Source organism: Ambystoma mexicanum, chromosome 7q (genome assembly GCF_040938575.1).
Source record: "Ambystoma mexicanum isolate Mex_15411 chromosome 7q, UKY_AmexF1_1, whole genome shotgun sequence".
NCBI lineage: Eukaryota > Metazoa > Chordata > Amphibia > Caudata > Ambystomatidae > Ambystoma > Ambystoma mexicanum.
The window spans coordinates 553,353,231-553,374,368 of record NC_090941.1 but is presented as its reverse complement, the minus strand read 5'-3'; the positions used below and the strand labels follow the sequence as shown (position 1 = coordinate 553,374,368).

Here is a 21,138-nt window from a genome sequence, read left to right as displayed (position 1 = left end):
GAAACGCTCACAGGAATACTGGTTAGATATACACTAAACAGACCAGTAAACTGGGATTTGTACTGCATGAGGGTTAACAAATTAAGTGAAGAGATTAATGAAAAGGTATACACAAAACGAAAATGGTTACTTTAAAATCATTTAAAGTGTCTATTGGTAATATAGAAAAAGGGGACCTAATTAGCCTCTAGGTCAAGGTAAAGACCCAGAGAGTGCAAGGTACCAAAGAAAGCCAGGGAATGGGACACCTAGGCCATACGTTCACTGTTAGCCTCTTAGTAGCCTCAACAGAGTCAAGCAGGCTTGGTGAGTCTCTTTGCAGCAGAAGGATTCTCGCCAGCTGTCTTGGTTTAGTGATGGGTTCTGGATTCAGAAGGCAGTCATGTGTGACTCATCAGACAGCTCAATTGGGGGGGATCTGAATGCCGCTCAGTCACATAATGGATTCAAATAAAATTCTTCATGATTAAATGTTGTGCAAGGCCAGGGTAAGCGTTCCAGGGCTTTCAATCGCCTGGGGTGCCAAAACGGGTTCCCTTGAAAACAATTGTGGCCTTCATCTGCTCTTCCGAAGCCAGTGAAGGTAATAAAGTCATTTCTGGTTGCCAGTTTCTTCAAAGCAGTGAAACTACTGGTTCTTCCAGCATTTAGTCTGTGTCACCAGAAGACCATGGATGAAAGGGCTTTTGAATCCCTTCTGTGAGCCTGTCTTCACCCTATGCAAGTGCCGGTCATCAGTCACTCGCCCTACAAAGTTTTTACCATAGTGATGGGTAACATTATTAGCAGAGTCATTGCAGGGCATTGGTGTATTTCCAAGCCTTCTGCTAGGAACTAAATATTTACACTTTTTTAATGTAGTATCATCCCTCATTTGCTGATGTACCCAGTGGCCCGAGTCAATCGGAGCCCCTGTGAAGTTGGAGGAGGTTAAGCAGGGAAATAATCCAAGATGGCAGAATGTCTCTTTACTATGCTCAGCGTGCCCATCTAATGTCTCATGTGGAGCTATATAATATTTCCAGGGTGTAGCTGAGCATCTCGGAATACGAGGAGAGAGAAATACATTTAGCCAATATCCCTTAGTCTAATCAGCCCATATGGGGTCGGGGTGTATAATGTTCTGCAGCATATGAAGTATGTAACTTAAAATTACAAATCCCTGTACACAACACAATATCCATCTTTGGTAGGATATGTATTTAGCTTTACATTAATCTAGCCTTCACTATACAGGGGACCAGGCTCATGTCACTGGGCAGTAGTGAAATGAAAACGCCAATATAAGCAAACATGGTTTGTGTTATTTTAAATACAGTATATTGCTGTTAAGGTTAATGAAGCTTTAGTAGTCTGCATACATTTATTTAATGCTTTATAATTTTACGTTGCTCGTCAGAGTGGTGCATATCGATGTTTGCATAACATTAATATGTTCCCCTTGTACCCATTGGCTTTAAAAAAAAAGTGTAATGCACCTGAAAAATGGCTTCAATTTCTTATTTGCACCCTTACAAAAAGTTAAATATGAAATTGCCCATTCCTTTGTTTCTGTGTATACTACGGATACATCATTTGAATGCAAGCTTCCTTGTGTTGCTAGGTAATAAAGGTACAAAGACACTTCTGTCAGATATGCCAGACAAAACCATATACCGTTGTGAATGCGCTTTTAAAACAAACCTTTTATGCTTACCACAGTTTGGGATTTAGCAGTCATTTAAGGTAAATAGTATGCTTTCCCTTGGCATTAGTTTTAATACTACCAAGATTAGGAGTGTCAATAGGTAACTGTATATTATAAAAAGTTTCTCATATTAAATCTAGTAGGAGCTTCAAAGGATCGTTTCATGAAGGTTGCTTTAAGTTTCATGTGCATTTGTCGCTAAAGGCAACTTCTTTTTTTGGGTAATAATGAAACCTAACAGTTGCTGGTATTTTAAATACATGGCACACAGCAGAACGTATACCTAGGTGCCTTTATATATGGATGTTATTGCTTCAGTTGCCCACCCTAACGGCTGTTTGGCTCATCTGCATAGAAATTACTAATACCACTTTATAAGTTACTGGGTGCTTTCTGAAAGGAAAACTGAATAACAGACTTAACTTTCATGCAGAATCCAATCGCTTGAGTAAAAGACGCCTTTGAACAAACCATGGGATTTTTTTTATCTAGTAGATGCAAACCGGTTGCAGAAAACAACCCCCAACCTCATAAAAATATATTTGAATTCTGACCAATGCTGTCTTTCTCTGTATCTAGGTTGTCTGGCCCCAAGTGCATAATTCTGAAAAAATGCTAATTTGTTTTTAAAACAAATACATCTGTCTGCTGACATATGAATATTTGAATAGTTTTAGAAATGCCTGGAAGCTACAGGTAACCTTGCCAATTTAATGCCGAGATTGACACTTTGCAGCCATTTAACCCTGCATTGCTCTGTTGTTGTGTTGTCTTTGGAGACCAAGCTTCTCCCACCATCTATTGCTGTATCTGTTTTGGAGACTTACAGTGGTATCTTGCACCATTTAAAAAACAAAACGGTGAAGTAATGATCCGTGCCACCTTGGAAAATGGCAATATTAGCCCCTTAAATGGGCAATATAATTGACTCCTTTGGGAAGCCATTTTAGGGTGAGCTTTTGTCACTGTGCAGTAAACGGTACAATGTAACAAAAAGATTGTTGACTGGAAGTCCATTGTTCAGCTGTAGCTACGTCCTTTCTGAAAGTAAACTCAGGTTCATATTCTTTCGCTCCACTATTTAGTGGACACACTGAAAATTAAATTTCTACCTAGGTTCATCTCTCTCTCCCTTTTCCCCTCCCTCCTTCTCTGAAAGTCTGTGTGCACAGGCATAGGTGTGTGCATGCTCAGGTGTGGGCTCATGCAGGCAGGGGGATTAGTGTAGGGAAGTTGGTGGAGAACGCACACATATAGGTGTTTTTTTCAACAGGGTTAATATGTCCAAGAGTGTGCGAGCATGTGTCTAGGTGTGTATGTGTGTGTACACATTAAAAGTGAATTTATTCAGCCGTGAGTATTTGCAGTGTGGGTACATGTCTGCAGGAGTGCGATTGTGTGCAGGCACACGTGGAGGAAGGCGAGTGTGCATGGATGTGAAGGTATGTGACTGTTCTCAGTCACATGTCTGTGTGCAAGTGAATGCCCAGGTGTATGCACATGCTCAGTGGTTTGACCGCTAATGCTGGTGCATATATGAAGTTGTGTGAGCATGCATGCATGACGGTGTGTGTGCACGTGCGCACAGAGGAATGGGCATTCACAGATGTGTTTGAGCATGGGCATAGGGGTGCACATGCATACACACACACACCAACACCCATCTGCATGCAAGTGTCAGGTCTGTACACATAAACCTGTTACAGACACCACATCATTCACATATGCGCGCACACGCAAAATGTGCACCTGCGTGTCTTGCACCTCCTGTTTGAGGAACATACACACACATCTGTTTGTTTGCACTTGTCTCCATGTGCATGGGTGCACTCTTGCTTTCCTCTTCATGTGGGCTTGGAGCTTGCACTTGCCTCTGTTAATGGAGAGCACTCATCTGTCTCCACATGTGTGGCCACTATCCTCAGTTTCCTTGTGGGGGACACACAGCTGCGCCCACATTCAATGCCACTTCTGCATCCGCCTCCACACCTCTGTGTACATTAGCAATGTGTGAAAAACCTGAAGGCATTTTCACACCTACTCCCATTGGATCCTCTATTCAGGTGGTCGGGGAAAGGCCATCGCTTTTGGATCCTGACTCTGGGGGTGAAGATGCAAGGGAGGATCACATGGGTGGAGGGTCCTTGGGGAGCAGGGAGCGAATGTCTTTGGGCGAGGCATGGTATCCCCCTTCACATTGTGATAACAAACCCTACCCTCCCCCTACCTTCATAGGTTGGTCCCAGTCCTTGCCTCTTATTTCCCCTCAGTCACACCACTCTAGTACTGGGACTAGGGAGAGGTGACTAGGAGTTAGTGCACACAAACATTCAGTTACACCACTCTGGTACAGAGACGAGGAAGCTGCCTGGAAACTATTCCCGCTGGAGGCTCCATCTTTTATGCACCTGCAAGCCCATCAACTCAGTTGCCTGACTCTAATTGCTTATGTTCTTGAGACATGCCTGACCCTTTATATTTATTGAGCGGCATACAAATGCACAATAAAAAAATAAAAGGTCAGGAATGTCCCAAGAACATAAGTAATTAGAGTTAGGCAATTGAGTTATAGGTGCATAAAAGGTGGAGCCCCAGTGGGGAAGGGGAGACCAGCAGGAGAGAAGCCAGTCTGGGTGTTATGGGCCCAAGAGGGGAGAAATCCTGCCAAGAAGGAGGCTGCCGAGGAGGGTCTTGGTTGGAGGCCAGGATGCCAGCAATTGTCAAGGAGAGACTGCAACGCCAGGCCCCGAGCGAACCGTAAGAGGGTCTAAGCTGTTGGCCTCCTTGGTCGGGTGCACACAGCTCGAGCTGTGCAGAACGGAAGAGTCCCAGTGCTTTGATGAGCCTATGAATGGAATGCAAGTATGTGCAAAACACACGTAATGAATGCTGAAAGACAAAGAACAAATCTTACTGAAAAAGTGAAAAACAAGTAATGAACATTGCTGGAGATTGTGAAAGTAAGGTGGTGACAGAGAGTGAGCACCACACAGTGTAGTGTGTGGAGGAACACATTGTGGCAAAGCCAAAAGACTGGCAAGAAGGAAAAACACGTTGTTGCAAAGCCGAGAGACTGGCAAAGACAAACCAAAGTGAATGTGAACCAGAGCACAGGTGTAGTAACAGAGAAACATGTATAGGCAAGAAAGCCTAGGTTTATCGATTGCATGACCTGTAATGGGTGCATCATGTGATCAGACAACTGTGACTAGACAGAGGATACCCTGTTAGAAAAAGCCAAAGAAAAATACAGATATTGAAACTTCACTTATGAAATAGATTGCTGAAGTGAATACAGAAGATAGCGAGCAATCTGTGTAAACTATTGAAGAGTCTGAAGGAGGTTAAAGTTGACCTTGAACTGGTTTTGAGTATTAAGAGACTGGAACTAATTGTGAGTTGACAAGCTGGGCAAGCTGATGTCTTGGCGAATGGAAACCTAAGACCTTGTCAACTTTGATGTTGCCTTGGGGGAAAGGAACTCCGAGGCCCTTTTGGAACTGTGTTGAACTTAGGGAAGGAGAGCTGGAAAGTAAGTCAATACCTGGAAGAAGCTCAGAACTTTATTTGGAACGCTACTTATTTTGTTTTTGACATCTCTACACAGTGTTTATCTTTAGTTGTGAGGGCAAGTATAGGTTTTGGACACACAGACTTTTAAGTTGAACTTGCTGACTTAGACTATCCTTAGTTTTCTTTAGGTAGGGAAATCCCACATTCGCACTGGGCAAGTTAGGCCTTAGACCATCCTGACATTTCAGTTAATACACATATTTTGTTTGAACTTTGAATTTGTTATCTGTATCTTGCTTCATGATGCCTTGACAACTGTAAGATGTGTGTGCATGCACTCACAAATCTGAGCATGCACACATCTGCACACATCTCTGCAGATATCCGTGCATCTCCATGCATGTCCACCCAAACCTGTTCATGCTCATAAACCACTCTGTGCATGCACACACCCCACACACATACCTCCAGAGAGAAAGATGGACCGCTCATTCATTTTCTGTTATATTGTGTACTTTGTTAGTGTAGTAAGACCTAGGATTCATCCACTTGAGACATTTAGAATTACATCCTTCTTAAGTGTTTTAGTTCCTTGGCAACTTTATATCTGCCTGGCTCATGATGAAGTTCCATTAATGCCTGACTGGGATTAAACATGTAAGGTTTCTGAACGAGTGCTGATGTAGTAATTCCCTCAGAAAAGTTTAAATAAGTATATAGGTGACAGGGGATTGACATTTGGATAAAGGTTGGTTTCCCATTAAGCAACTAAACCTATCTGGACTAATAACTCTGTGCTTAGCAACACTCAATTTATGTTGGCAGTTTTGTATGGTTTATGCATTAAGGATTTTGTACATTTTTTATTATGTATCTACTTTGTTGAATGAAATGGAAAAAAATGTTCAATTGTCAATAACCGGTTTCAGGGTGTCTCTATGTAGTTGTGTTGTATACTAAGTTGAACAATATCTAGTTACTACTCTTAAATGTATCCTTGTTAATTTGTTGCATTTTCCACACACTGGTAAATGTTGATTCTAAAATGGTTCCCCACACCACCTCTGCAGCGAATTTAAGAAATATTTGTGCCATTTACTATTACTTAAAAAAATAAGTAATGCACGATCCCACACCCGTAATGTGTGCAGGTCCCCTCTCGGCGCACACCAATGCGTTCTGGCATTGCCAGTTATGGTCTCTTGTAACGTTCCTTAGAGCGTTGATGAACTCATTGAGTCTAGGGAAGGGGTGGGGCACGGCCTGTGCCCTTGAAGGTAACCCGGGATAGTGATATGCATGTATTTCATCAGTGCAGGCCTTGCTGGTAGGTTTTTGTGCTGACTTTGTGTAACAGTCGGTCATGTGTCTAACAGTCCAGAGTCATTTATTCAAGACCTTTCTTTTAGATAATCACCCCATTCAGGAGGCTGATCCTTTGTGCAGAAAATAGGAAGGAGATGGAGGACTGGATTAGCTCACTGAAATCTGTACAGTCTCGGGAACATTATGAGGTAAGAAAGAGAGCTTCTCAGCACTTCACTCTCAGAATAATAATGTGCTGATCATTTTGCACAATGGTTATTAAATCTGAGTGGAGGATAACTTATTGTAGTTTATTCTGTGATATAGACACCATATTATGTTAATTGGGACAGTTAAAGCAATTCTCTATGCACTTCTCATGGGACTTCTCCTTAGTGTTAACATTTTTAGTGTACATTGTCCGTGTAAATGCTTTTTAGCAATAGCTGTCTCCTGTTCTTCCAAATTTGTCTTGACTTCTCCTTTGCTAGACCGCACAGTTTAATGTGGAACATTTCTCAGGGATGCATAACTGGTACGCCTGCTCCCATGCCCGGCCCACCTTCTGTAATGTGTGCAGAGAAAGCCTGTCTGGAGTCACATCCCATGGCCTGTCTTGTGAAGGTAAGCCATTTAGATGATATTTCATATTTGTAATGGTTTAATGAGAATTTGAAAATGTGGTGTTGATTTGTGTTATATTTGTTCATCTGTAGCATAGGCACGGCTCAAAGAAAGAATATGTTCTCAAACTGTGGGAGGCTATTATTCGGTTTGCGTGCATTGATTTGGGAAATGTATGCCCCAAGGTCCCAGCGAAGATGCTTGGCATGCTGAAAATGTTTTTTGAAGAGTGTTGTGTTGCACAGGTATGAGAATACATGGCCTGGGTGTTTTTGTTATACAGTCTAGCGTGTCTTTCCATTAAACTTCTCCTCACTTGCCCATCAGTCACACTCAAATTCACCACTGCTGGAATACTGGGGGTCCCGCTTCCCCATGTCCAGTGGGGGAGGTCTTCCTCAGCCCTCACTCTGACTAAAATCAGGGCTTGGTTTGGGCTGGGATAGAGCAATGGTGGCTCGTTGGCGGTGTGGGATATGGTGCCCCTGCTTCTGGCTCCCCTGTGTATGTGAGACAGGAACCAGGAAGCTCTCCCTCCATTCTGTTTCCTGTCTCCGTGGAGCACAGGAGCCGGAGGACTGGAGTGAAAATGGAGCATCAGGTCCCTTCTGAAGCGTATTTATTTTATTTATTTATTTATTGCATTTATTACTCGCCCAAACCCTTGGGTACCACGGCGATGTTACAGACAGCTTGGTTAAAACATTTCTTGGACTTTGCCAATCGGGCGCATGTGTGTGTATATGTGTGTATTGTGCGTGTCAGACTTGTATGTATGTATATATGCGTGTGTGCATGTGAATGGTGTTTCTGTATGTATGGGTGTGAGTGCGAGTGCCGTGTGAATTGGAATGCAGTGTGGGAGTGTGGAGAATGCATTGTGAATATTCTGGGTGTGCGTATGAGTGAATGTGAGAGAAGCTGTATGGGTGAGTGACTGGTGGGTAAATGGGTATGAATGTGATTGTATGCATGTAAGGCACTGACGGCCCAAGGGAGCACTGAAGCATTGATATTTTCTTCAAATTTTACTGTCATTTTTGGGCAAAGCCAACTTGTGTGTTATTACACGGCGATACAATGGGGTACGGGTTTCAATGGGACAGACATTATGGACATTTTTGTTACTGTTGCATAGTGGCACTTTACTCTCATTAAGGGCAAGGCCTGACTGACACGTGTGTTCTTACATTGGTCAGTAGAGGTCATATGTGGAGCCAGCTAGGATGTATTTCCCTATTGTGGCATTTCATTTTGTAATGGTGTTAACGGCAAAGTCAACATGAATTGGTCTTTGGTGTTTATGTGAGGGGATTATGTGCATCCAGCAAGGAGATGTTTTCTTTCTGTTGTAGGGCTTATTTTTACTGGCTTTGAGACCCAGGGCAAGTCAACATGATGTTTCTTTCTTACGTGTGGGGGTGGGAGGCGATGGAGTATTTAGTATTTGTGCAGCCAGCGAGGATAGATTTTCTTAGTGAGGAATGTTGTTTTGACTGTCGTTAAGGGCAAAATCGACATGAGTGCCATTTCATGGTGGAGGGGCATTTGTGTAGGCAGCAAGAAGTTCCTTATTTTTTTTACTGGCTTTAAGGGCCACGTTAGCACGTAGTATTCTTACATAGTAGGGTGGGAAGCAATTTTGCAACATCAATAACCTGTGACATGAAATTTTTTCAGTATGAACGTGTTTTCTTATGGTGGTATTACTGCGCTATTACTGGCCACGCACAGAGGTTGCTGGTACATTTGGGTGCTAGGGGCCATGCGCCGCCCCCCCCCCTTTTTCTTTTGTTCGCTAGTTAAAGATTTAATTAAAAACATCCTAACATCTTTCAGCTAGTGCAGTGCGAGGCGTGCCCCTGCATGGTGCCCTGATCATGATGGTCCAGACCGGCACAGTGTGTGGTGCGGCCCTTGCTTTATCTTGCATGCCCCCCCCCCCTACCCAGATTTTGTTATGCCACTGTCGCCATCCCATCATAAATGTTGGTATTTAAATACAATAAGGAGCAGCCTGCCGGTTGTTTTTGAGGTCCTGTTTCCAAAGCAATAAGGTGTGCTTAAAATGTTCATCTTAGTTTACGTTAGTCGATTACTAAATTGTAGTGATGGGTGGAACATTGTTATGATGTTTTCGTCGCATAGGCGTGTGAGCTCGTTTTTCAATGCCACCTTAGTCCCGAAGGGGACTCCACGCACTCGATGGGCCACGGGAATGGCACCTCTCTTTAATACAATCTTGAGCTTGAAACCCTTGAGGAGTCCAATTTTGCTGCAGAACACTTTGGGGAATTGTTCGGCCAAAGTAGATTTGATGTCGGTACTGCTTTTGAACACACTTAGCACAGGGATTTCCTCCCCAGGGTGGATTTTCACCTGTAGAGCTGCTTGTTCCTCCCAGCCCACCACCAAGGATCCATTCCTGGCTACGAACAATTTGCAGTATGTTTGCCTGTCATGAAACCTGAGTTTAATACAAGTGTATCCAATGATGTCAATGGGGGTCTTTCCATAGCCTGTGGCTTTCACCAAAGAGTTCCGCAGATCATGGACTTTACCAGACAGCACCTTTACGAATGTTTCAATGTCCACCATGGTATAAGGAGACCCTGTATCCACCATCACCTTCAGGGGTATGTCATTGACATACATGTTGACCCAGGGACCTTTGGACTCCTGCAAAGAGGTGACAGTGAGGATCTGTATTTGTGGGCATGTTTGATTGACGGACAGCATGGCAAAATGACCCAGCAGGCCACATTTGTAGCACTCAACATTAGTCGCAGGACACACCTTCCCAGCGTCATGGCGTTTATACCACCCGCATTTTTGACAGCTTGTGGGGTTTTGATTGTCATACGCTGAGACTCTCCCTCTTCTGGAGTTTAATCTTGAGTTTTGAGGTACACTCCTCACAGTTGCCACTGTGTACTCCAACTCCGAGTTGTTTTCTATGGACTTCACTTCAGCGCCCTCTTTTAGGACCAGTCTTTCCTTCATGCAGCGGTCCCCAAACTCCATACTCCTCACTATCTCAGTGGCTTGATCCAGCGAGGGATTTTTTGTCTGCCATAGTTTTTGGTGTATGCGGGGATCAGCCACATTGAGCACGAGTTGGTCTCTCAAATATTCATCCCCAACACCGGTGAATTCACATGTGGACATGAGCACCCTGAGGGAAGCTAGATCAGCATCGACTGATTCGCCCTTTGTTTGTTTTCTAGAAAAGAACTTGTACCTCTCTAGCACCACGTTTGTCTTACTGCCGAAGTGCTTGGTGAGCTTGGCCAAGGCAGTGTCAAACTTTCGGTTGCCGTCACCCCCACCCCATCATCCGCCTCTGCGAGTGCCCTGAATAACTTCAGACCCTCTGTCCCTATGCAATTTAGGAGGGTCGCCTCCCTGAGATCGTTGTTGAACTTGTTTCCTCAAATGGCCCTGAGGTAGATCTGGAAGCCGTCTAGCCATTGCTCCCAAGGGCACCTCGGGATTCCAGGGCAAGGGAGAAACTTGGCAGGGTGCGGCACGTTCTGCATGGTTGGCCGGTGTGTGTGAGCAGAGCGGAGAAATGGATGGGGTGGTGTAGGGCAGCGAAGGTAGTGTTGCTCTGCCAATGAAATGGTATTTTCCCGGGACAATAATGCAGTCTGTATTACTGAGTGCACAACTTGGCAGTTCCCTTTCCTTCACCAGTGTTCACAGTCACAGTGTGCTTTGGTAGTCTGGACCTCTTGGCAGTCTAAAATGCTACATGCACTGTTGTCTGGTGTATTCAGTGTGTCACAGTACATAGTACACTGCACTCTTCAGTGGATGCAGAGTCAATGTTTCTCCCTCATAAAGGGTGAGTGGCTCTTTGGAAGTGGTGCAGCGCTGTAATATGTATTATTATTTTTTTTTTGTAGAGGCTGTGCGGAGTCTGCACAGTTGACAGGGCTCAACGGCTCCGTCGCCGTGGAAACGAGGGCTGGGCCTCACAAAATGGCCGCACGCACGGGACGTAGGAAGGTCCTTTCCTCTAATCGCCATTGGCCGGCGATTCGTATGATGCGCTACGTGCGCTGCGCCGGTATTGGCCCAAAATAAAAGGAAATCAGTATCCGTACCTCTTATTGCCGTGTCTGTGTCCTCGGAGATCTGCACTGCCGGGCGGCCCCTTCTCCCCTATGGCAGGGAAGATGCTGGGCTGGGCGGCGGCGGGGAAGGCCGCAGGGAGGCGGCGGTGGGGAGGCCGCCGCTGCTGCTGCTGGTGGATGGCAGGGACGCGGTCAGGAGAGCTCCGGGGGCCTGGTCGCGCTGTGAAACGCCTCGTCGCCAAATGAAATGAATTTCTGAGGCGGAGGTAAGTTTTCAGACGAGCCTTTATTTACGGCCCCCGGAGGCGAGGGTCGTCGGTTGGGGAATGGCTCACTACGTTCCTTAGTGGATCGTGGTGGGGGGAACGTTCTCCATTCTAAATGGAGCTGTGTGACATAGATAACATCATAACAAACATACACAAAAGGCAGCAAATCAGTCACCCCCACATTTGCATTTTCCCTCTGTATTTCCAATTGGTGTTAGCCCAACATGAAAGGCACATTAGCTGTTTTATTGTGGAAATTTGATTTAACGTTGACTTATGACCTGTTATGCTGTTAATTTAATTCTATAATTCAAAGCCACTTGTTTTTCCCAAGTTCAATAAAGTTTCAATTTTGCTTAACATGTGTTCATTTTTACAGATACTTTAAGATAACCCGTTGTTCATATTCTAAACAAATATTCGGAAGAGAGAAATCCCACATCTGGGCAGGGCAGCACAACAAAAGATCTTCACATAGCACCCTATTTTCTGAACTTATTGTGTGTCTCCCACTACCTCTTGCAGCATAATTAAGGTAGAATTATCCACAGTGTTATATTGTTATGAAATCAGGGAACTGAGACACTTCCACTTGGTATTAATTCATGGAGGATGTCAAAGCAAGCAAAGGTGACAGTGGGGTGTATATATATGTGTGTGTGTGTGTGTGTGTGTGTATATATATATATTTCGAAGGGATTGTGTCCTCCGACGTATTCCTTATCTTTGATAATACGTTTCCAGCTTGCTGGCCTCGGAAATTGTTTCTCTGTAGAGGGCGCTGCGCGTCGACGTCCGCCAAGTCGATGTCCCTCGACGGCCACCGTATCGGCGCCGACGTCACCATGCCCATAAATAGCCACGCGCTGCGTCCATTGCTCAGTTCTGTTTTTCCGCGCTTCGTGGGGGTCTTGGAACGTCGTTGCTCAGTTCAGTCAGGATAACTCTACATCTACTCGAATAATACCTACTCGTTCTCGATGGCATCTTCATCGGAACCGACGATGCCGCGATCCGGCTTCAAGAAATGTCGAGACTGCGGTAAAAAAATGGCGATAACGGATCCACACAGGATCTGCTTGTGTGCTTGGGAGCCGAGCACCATTGTTCGGAGTGTGAGGACTGCATGTCCATGACGACGAAAGCCTTGAAGGAGCGCAAGGGAAAGCTCGAAAGAGGTAAGTCAGTCAAAACCTCCTCGAAGGTTTCTTCGGCTGAGTCGAGGTATTCGTCTCCTCGCCGTCGAAAACACTCCCATTCTAGATCCCGAAGTAGCTCCCACCATTCGTCGAGATGAAGACACTCAAAAAAGAGACGTCGAAGATCCCCTTCCTCGTCGTCTTCTGTTTCCCCAGAAAGGGTCTCCTGTCCCACAAAACACAGCTCTCAGGCTGAGTGGGAGGGATTCACAAAGAAAATGTTGAGCGTCTTCGAGAACACGGCCTCGACCCCTCGAAGACATCTGAGGGTGATACCCCGGGTGAAAAACCCAAAAAATGAAAACGCCGTGAGTCACAGCACCCGGCGAAACATTCCACCCGAGAGCGCCACGAGCCATCCGGTAAGAAGGCACCATCTTCGACGCCGATTCCTTCAACGCATGGATCGGCGCCATCGACGCCGTTGTCGAAGGATTCCTCGACGCATCGGTCGATCGACTCGACGCCTTCGTCGACGCCGACGCCGATGAAAGAGAAGACCAAAGCTATTCCACAGCCAACGGTGATTCCAAGGGCCTCCGGCACGACGCCAAGACCGTCGTCGATGTCCTCGAGAAGGATCCCGATCCTCTCGAGTTCTTCGAGACCCCTTCCAGTTTTTTCAACGCTGTTCTCGGCGCTTTCGAAGCCTGTCACATCGGCGTCGACGACATCGATGTTTTCTCGCTCATTAATGACGAGTTTATCTCCTTCTGCCTTAGAGATGGGTTTTACACCATTTCAGAGGTCAGAGTACCCTGGACTATCTTCAATTTATGAAGAGGGGCAAGATTCTGACCAGGAAACATTTGGGTTACAGAGGACCACACTGCTTATTTCAGAGGATTTGACCTCTGAGGAAAGAAGGCTGAAGGACCTACAGGAGTCACTACATGAGGCAAGTGGGCTGGACACTTCCCCAGAAGTGGAATATGTTAAGCCAGACCCAGGGGAACATGCCGAAACACCCTATAGAACCCTTATGGCAAGAATTATTGAATTTATGGGTTGGTCTGCGCCTTCCCCTGTTTTTCAACAGGATGACCTAACAGACATATTAGACAAAGGTCCACAGGAGGACCCTGTGGTCCCCTTCCATGCAGCCTTACAAAGAAAAATTACATCTAATTGGGAAACTGCAGAAGTTATCCCTGCGGTCAATAAAAGATTGTCAGCCAAGTTTAGGGTAGCGGCTGCTGACCCTGAATACTTATCAAAACACACGACTCCAGAGAGCCTGGTAGTTCAAGCGGCAACTTCATCTAGCAGTAGGACCGCTTACCCTACTGTCCCACAGGATAGAGATGACAAGAGGTACGATTCTATGGCGAAGAAAGTCTTCTCTGCTTGTAGTATGGCGTTGAAGTCCATCAACGCCACCTGTACGCTCGCCAGGTTCAGTCACACACTGTGGAAGTGTGCTTCATCAGCGGCTGACTGCATACCCGAAGGAGTGGAAAAGGAAGCCTTCCTTAATATTATTAAAGATGGCAAAGATGCCATGTGCGAATCACTTCAAACTGGCACCGATTCCGCTGACAGTATCAGCAGGGCAATGGCGGCAAGTACAACAATCCACAGGCATGCGTGGTTGCGAAAGTCTGGCTTTGCTCCAGATGTACAGGCCAGACTTTTGAATATGCCCTTTGGCGGCTCTTCACTATTCGGAAAAAAGGCTGATGACAGTCTGGAAAAGTTGCAGACTTCTAAAGCAGCAGCAAAATCTTTAGGAGCTGCTATCCGCCAAACTCCTTTTCGCCCCTCAGGAACCTCTGGGAGAGGAAAGTCCTTTCGCTATTATTCCGCATTCGGGAAAGGCAGAGGACAGCCGGCTCAAAGAGGCCAAAGGAGATCCACCCAAGGTGGACGAGTCAAAGGTACTAAGGCCGCGGCAGCAGCAGGTGCCTCTTTACCCTCGGCATCTGCATCAGCCGCCCCCAAACCACTCTGAGGCCTTTCCACCCCTGTAGGGGGCAGGTTAACTCACCATCTGACGGAATGGCTGGCTATAATGTCAGATGCTTGGGCATTGGAGACAGTTGCCCAGGGTTACTGCCTACCCTTTCTACACATCCCTCAGAGTCATCCACCGGGGAACAGCTCTCTAAAAGTTCCAGATCCGCTCCTCTTGCAGGAAATTATAGACCTGCTAGAGAAAGGTGCCATAGAGCCGTTACCTGTAGCGGACAGGAACAAGGGCTGGTACTCCCCCCTACTTTCTCATACCAAAGGAGGACGGAGGACTGAGACCCATCCTGGACTTACCATCTTGAACTTGTCCTTACTGAGGAACTTGTTCAATTCTCGTAACTCTCTCTCAGATCCTTCAGGCCCTCCAGTTCCAGGACTGGCTGGTATCTCTGGGCCTTCAGGATGCTTATTTCCATGTGCCAATCCCTCTCAAACACAGGAAATACCTGAGGTTCCCAATTGGCGACTCTCATTATCAATTTCGAGTTCTGCCATTTGGGCTGACCTCCGCCCCCAGGGTCATCACCAAGCTGATGTCGGTAGTGGCGGCGAGTCTAAGGAGGGAAGGGATCCACGTCTACCCCTGCCTGGACGATTGGCTGATCAGGGCTGTATCTTCGAAACAGGCCCAGGCCCAGCTAGATTATGTCTGCCGCTTCCTTCACAAACTGGGCTTCTCCCTCAATTTAAAGAAGTCACAGATGATACCATCGCAGAGACTCCAGTTCATTGGAGCGGTCCTGGACACTTTCCTGGGAAAAGCCTCGCCACCAGAGGTGAGGGCTCAAGATATTCTACAGATGGTCACCAAGTTTCAAAATGCCCAACGTCTCCCAGCCTTCGACTTGTTGAGGTTGCTAGGCCTCATGGCATCCTGCATCTTTCTTGTGCCAGAGGCTCGCCTGAGAATGAGATCTCTTCAGTGGGCACTGAGAAGTCAGTGGTCGCAATTCTTAGGGAGAATGACAGATCTCCTCCGGATTCCGGACAAGGTAGCCCGCGACCTTCAATGGTGGGCCTATCCAGAGAACAGCTTGAAAGGAGAACTGTTTTGGCAACCATGGCCGGAGATAACAGTAGTCACAGACGCCTCACTCACAGGGTGGGGAGCCCATGCCAACGACTTGACCATCAGCGGTCGTTGGTCTCCATCGGAGTCCAGACTACACATCAACCTATTGGAGCAGAGAGCGATCAGACTAGCGCTGAAAGCTTTCCTGCCATCAGTACAGGGGAGAAATGTCCTGATAATGACGGACAACACAGTGGCCATGCACTACCTCAACAAAAGTGGAGGCATAGGATCACTGCCACTGTGCAGAGAGGCGATGCAGCTCTGGTTTTGGGCAATCCAAGAAGGAATCTCTCTATCGGCAATCCACCTAGCCGGAGAGAAGAACTTGACAGCGGATGCTCTGAGCAGGCAGAGCACAGTCTCCCACGAGTGGGAGCTAGCTCAGGAAGTCCTTCAAGAGTTCTTCGCCCTTTGGGGAACCCCTCAGGTGGATCTGTTCGCCACAAGCACCAACAGGAAGTGCGATCTGTTCTGTTCAAGGGAATTTCCCCCGAGAGGAGCTCTGGGAGACGCGTTCGTAGTGGACTGGGAGTTTCCACTCCTTTACGCGTTCCCACCAGTCCCTGTTATTCCTCAAATGATCAGGAGGTTGAGAAGATTCCGGAAAACCATGATCCTAATTGCCCCGGATTGGGCCAGGAGAAAGTGGTACCCGGACCTTCTAGATATGTCCATCTGTCCTCCAATCCGCCTTCCACTCAGAGAATCTTCTCTCGCAGAAGGGAGGTCAGGTTCTCCATCCAGACACCAGAACCCTCAACCTTCACGCTTGGCTTCTGAAAGGGTGAGGTACAAGGATTGGGATCTCCCTGATGACGTCATGGAGGTGTTGCTTTCGGCCAGAAGGCCAGCAACAAAGTCTTTATACCGCTGCCGTTGGAACAAATTTTGCAGCTCGTTTAGGGAAGAGAATATCGACCCTTTTTCATGTGGTACACCAACGGTGTTATTGTTTCTACTCTACTTGGCAAACTCAGGCCTTCAAGTTGGCACTGTAAAAGGCTATCTCGCAGCGCTTTCTATCTTCAAGCGCACTGTGGAGGAACCATCGTATTTCAAACTTCCTTTAGTGATACAATTTCTCAAGGGATTAACTAATGTTTATCCTTCAAAACCATTCCAGGTTCCCTTATGGGACTTAAATTTAGTCTTAAACTTCCTAATGGGCACTCCATTCGAACCACTTCACTCTTGTTCGCTGAGATTTCTCACGCTTAAAACTGTCCTATTGGTAGCACTAACATCTGCTAGGAGGGTCAGCGAGCTACAAGCTCGCTCCTGTAAACCCCCACATACAATTTTCCACAAGGACAAGGTTGTCCTACAGGTGAAGCCTAATTTCCTCCCAAAGGTGGTTCCTGAATTTGATATTACTCAGAAAATTACCCTACCTTCGTTCTACCCTCCTCCCCATCCGGGGAAAGAGGAAGAAAGGCTACATAGGCTGGACCCAAGGCGAGCTCTCCGCTTTTACATCAGCAGAATGGCTAGGATCAGGCAAGCAGACCAACTGTTTGTAGGATACTCAGGTCACAAGCTCAGGGACTACCCATAACAAAACAAACCATCTCCAGGTGGATTATTTTGGCCATTCTGGAATGTTACAAACTGGCAGGGAAAGAGCCACCCCAAAATCTGAGCTCATTCAACCAGGGGTATCGCAGCCTCTTCGGCTCTCCAAAGAGGGGTACCGGTCCGAGACACATGTGCGGCTGCCACATGGTCATCCGCACATACATTCACAAACTTTTACAATCTGGATTCCTCCACTAGTCAAGAGACCAGATTTGGCAAGGCCGTATTACATTCGGTCCATCCCTAAAGGGATACATAACATTCTCACTCCCACCTCCAATTACATGCCACTGCTATGGGAGTCTATCAAAGATAAGGAATACGTCGAAGGAACATCCCGTCGAAAGAACGTTACAAGGTAAGAAGTAACTTGTTCTTCTGAGGCTTGTGGAATCTGCTTCGATCACATGCTGTGCATAGGCCATCATCTAGTGGAAGCTGCGGAGTATTAGTTTGTTTTTCGAAACTCGAAAACGGGCGTCGACACAGGGCGTGCCAGTAATACTATCCCTAGTGTGACGTCCACTGTACCCATGAACCCTCACGCGTGTAGGACCCTCAGATTGTTTTTTTCCGCCATACTGGTCGGAAGCATTTCGCGGAGTTCCCTGGCCTTAGCCATACTTTTGCTAAATATTGTTATATTTACCCATTTCTCCACCCCAACGTCGAGTCACCGAACTTTTACACTCGACGTCGGCCCGGAGAAGAATTAGACCGTCGACAGCTGCACGACGGATTTGGGCCTCGGAAGGCCTCTGCCCTCGGCCCGGGCCTTGGAAGGCCTCTGGCCTCGGCCCTGCAAGTAGGGAGAGTGGGGGGTGGACATACTCTACACTCTTTTGGTATATGGGTACATTCTTATATATTCCTACACTTACTAGCCCGCTGCCACAAGGCGCATATGGAGGGTACCCCTTTCCAATTCTGCCCCAAGTGCAACCGCAAGTACCCTTGGGTCGACAGGGACGCCACGTGCAATCTCTGCTTGCCGAGGGACCACCCCGAGGAGAACTGCAGAGCGTGTAGTAGGTTTAAACCGAAAACACTTAAGGACCGTTCGATCAAGCATTGGGCCCACCACGCCAGGAGGCCATGGCAGCGGAGGGCGCCTTCAGCGATGACAGCGACGCCGTACTTTCAGACGGCGAGGGCAACGCGGTGTCAAGAGACAGCCAAGGGCAAGTCCCTGACCTCGGAAGGTCGTCCGGCAGGGCGGCTATGGGGAAGACCCCCGGCAACACAAGAGCTACCCACAGCACTTACAAAAAGCACATGAAGTCCAACCGAGATTCGACGCGCACGTCGAGTTCGTGGAAAGAGGCATATAGAGAACGGTCCGATTCGGTGTCCTCTGGGCGTTCTCGATCTAGATCGCCGCATGACTCCAGGCAATCATCCACTGTTGCCAAGAGTGCCTCGCTCCCCAGTGTAACGGAAGTTCAGTCGTCTGAAGACAAAGCCGACTTCCATCCCCAGACCGCACTCCAGGAGTAGGCGCCCACAGACCGCGTAACGGTGGCTCCTGAGTCCCTACCTCCACGTGCTAAAGATAGGAACACCACCCCCGAACCTCGACTCCAGGCGTCGGAAGGCTCCGGAGGGGCAAAAAAACAGGGAAAACACTTCCGCCCACGGGGGGGGGGGGGGGGGAACAACAGAGGAAGCAGTCTCAGCCTCCTCACACACCTCAAAAACTTCCCACTCCTCTTAAACAGACAGACAAGTCCCAGTCCTCTGTTATCCCAAGGACACCTGCTAAAACCATTAAGTCTAGTCAGGCTAAGGCGGAGAAAGCCCCAGAAAGGATCATTCCCAGTTCTAGAGAATGGTCTAGTGATGACATAGAGAGGGTTATGTCAAGGATGTCTTCATTGGCAGATTTTTACACAAAGAACCCTGAACACTTTCTCTCCTATACTCCCGACGGGTCAGCACCCTCAGGCTCTAAGGATCCAATACCTCCAAGTAAGAAGTCCCGGTTTGAAGCCCCAACACGGTCTTCGGACCCCTTCTATGTACAGCCCTACTCCCTTTATCAAGGGGATACATCCTTTTGTGATGATCCAGATTTGGGCATGTTGGAAGAGCAAACTGGTATGGGCTACTATGGGGATGATGAGGACCAAGAAGAGGGAGAGGAAGACCCGGAGACCTACAGAGTAGATTCCCCGGTAGAGAAAGAACCCCCGATTACCGACTCTCCTGTCGACAATCAACCTCTCCTGAATGAAGTTCTGTCCCGAGCGGCAGAACATTTCCACATTGACACCCAAGGTGCTCAAGAAGAGAGGGACTTCGCAGAAGAGTTAGTGGGAGAAAGGAGGCCTGTTGCTCAGGCCATCCCTATCCTTAAGTCTATTCAGAGAAGGATAGACCCTTCACTTTTAAATCCTAACCTCACCAGGGCAGTGAACCCCAGGATTGAGAAACTTTTCAGGGCAGCCCAATCAGACCCACTGTATATAAGGGGGCATCTGAAACCGGACTCCCTGGTTGTTACTAACACCCGTAAGAGGGCTGGAACACCCTTGTCATCGTCCAAAGCTCCTCCCGACAAGGAGAGCAAGAAACTGTATGGTTTGGGCAGGAAAGTAGCCTCTACTTCTGCCTACCAGGCAAGGATTGCCAACTCCACCACCCTGTTGGCCAGCTACAACTGCCATCAGTGGGAAGAAGTTGCAGCACTCATAGACTCCGCCCCAGAACCCTTAAAGAGCCAGTTGGCACGAGTTGCGGCAGAGGGAAGAGCCGTTTCCGGTTGCATTTTAAAAGCAACCTTTGATGCCGCGGATAACGCCGGCAGATTGATAGCAGAAGGAACTGTTATCAAGAGACACGCTTAGTTAAGGCAGTCTGGATTCAAAGCTGAAACCCAAGCATCTTTTTTAGATAAACCGGTGGAGCCGGATCTGTTTGGTAAAGCGGTCAAGGACGCGCTGAAAAATGCCAAGGACGAATATGAGACACTCAAATCCCTAGGCCAACTAACCAACAAACCCCCTAATCAGAGAGGGAATGGCAATTTTCGTCGCCCATGCAGCCAAAATTCCCAGAGAGGATCAAACTATTCCCAGGGGCAGGGTACACTGTGGAACAATAATAACCAACAGTCTACCCAGGGTTACGGCAGGGGTAATAAAAGAGGACTTGGTAGGGGTAGAGGCAGTCCCAGCAAAGGAGGTGGCACGCCTCCACCAAAACAGTGACGCTCCGTTCAGGGTCCCTTCTCACGCAACCCCAGTAGGGGGACGCATTTCCAACTTCACCCAAGTTTGGGAAGGGATCACATCAGACAGATGGGTGCTGTCCACAGTATCCGCTGGGTACTGCATAGAACTGTTAGAGCTTCCCCGGAACCATCCTCCACGACAAAGAATACACTCTTTGGAACACCAGAAGATCCTCCTCGAGGAGATTGTCAATCTGCTAGCAAAGGACGCAAAAGAACTCGTCCCGGGACACCATGTAAACAAGGATATTTATTCAATTTACTTCCTTGTGCCAAAAAAAAGATTTGACAATGCGCCCAGTATTGGACTTACGGCCTGCAAACAAGTATGTCAAGCCCCAAAAATTTCACATGACTACTCTCCAAGAGGTAATCCCCTCCTAAAAAAGGGGGATTACATGGCAACATTGGACATGAAAGATGCCTATTTTCATATTTCCATGTTCCCAGCGCACAGAAAGTACTTGTGCTTCAAGGTGGACAGTCGGCACTACCAGTTCAAGGTACTGCCCTTCGGGATAGCTTCGGCTCCAAGGGTATTCACCAAGGTACTGTCGGTGGCGGCAGCACACCTATGCAGGGAGGCAATCCCGGTGTACCCTTACCTGT

General features: G+C 47.3%; 1 protein-coding gene across 3 annotated transcripts in view; it reads left to right on the top strand.

Annotated features, from left to right (window-relative positions):
- DGKH (diacylglycerol kinase eta) overlaps positions 1 to 21,138 on the top strand; it is a 1,951,678-nt gene that overhangs the window by 763,476 nt on the left and 1,167,064 nt on the right. For all 3 annotated transcript variants that reach the window (XM_069640477.1, XM_069640476.1, XM_069640478.1), the window contains 2 exons: positions 6,610 to 6,714; positions 6,997 to 7,129. In XM_069640477.1, the coding sequence (XP_069496578.1) occupies positions 6,610 to 6,714; positions 6,997 to 7,129 (238 nt within the window). The remainder of the gene's footprint in view (positions 1 to 6,609; positions 6,715 to 6,996; positions 7,130 to 21,138) is intronic.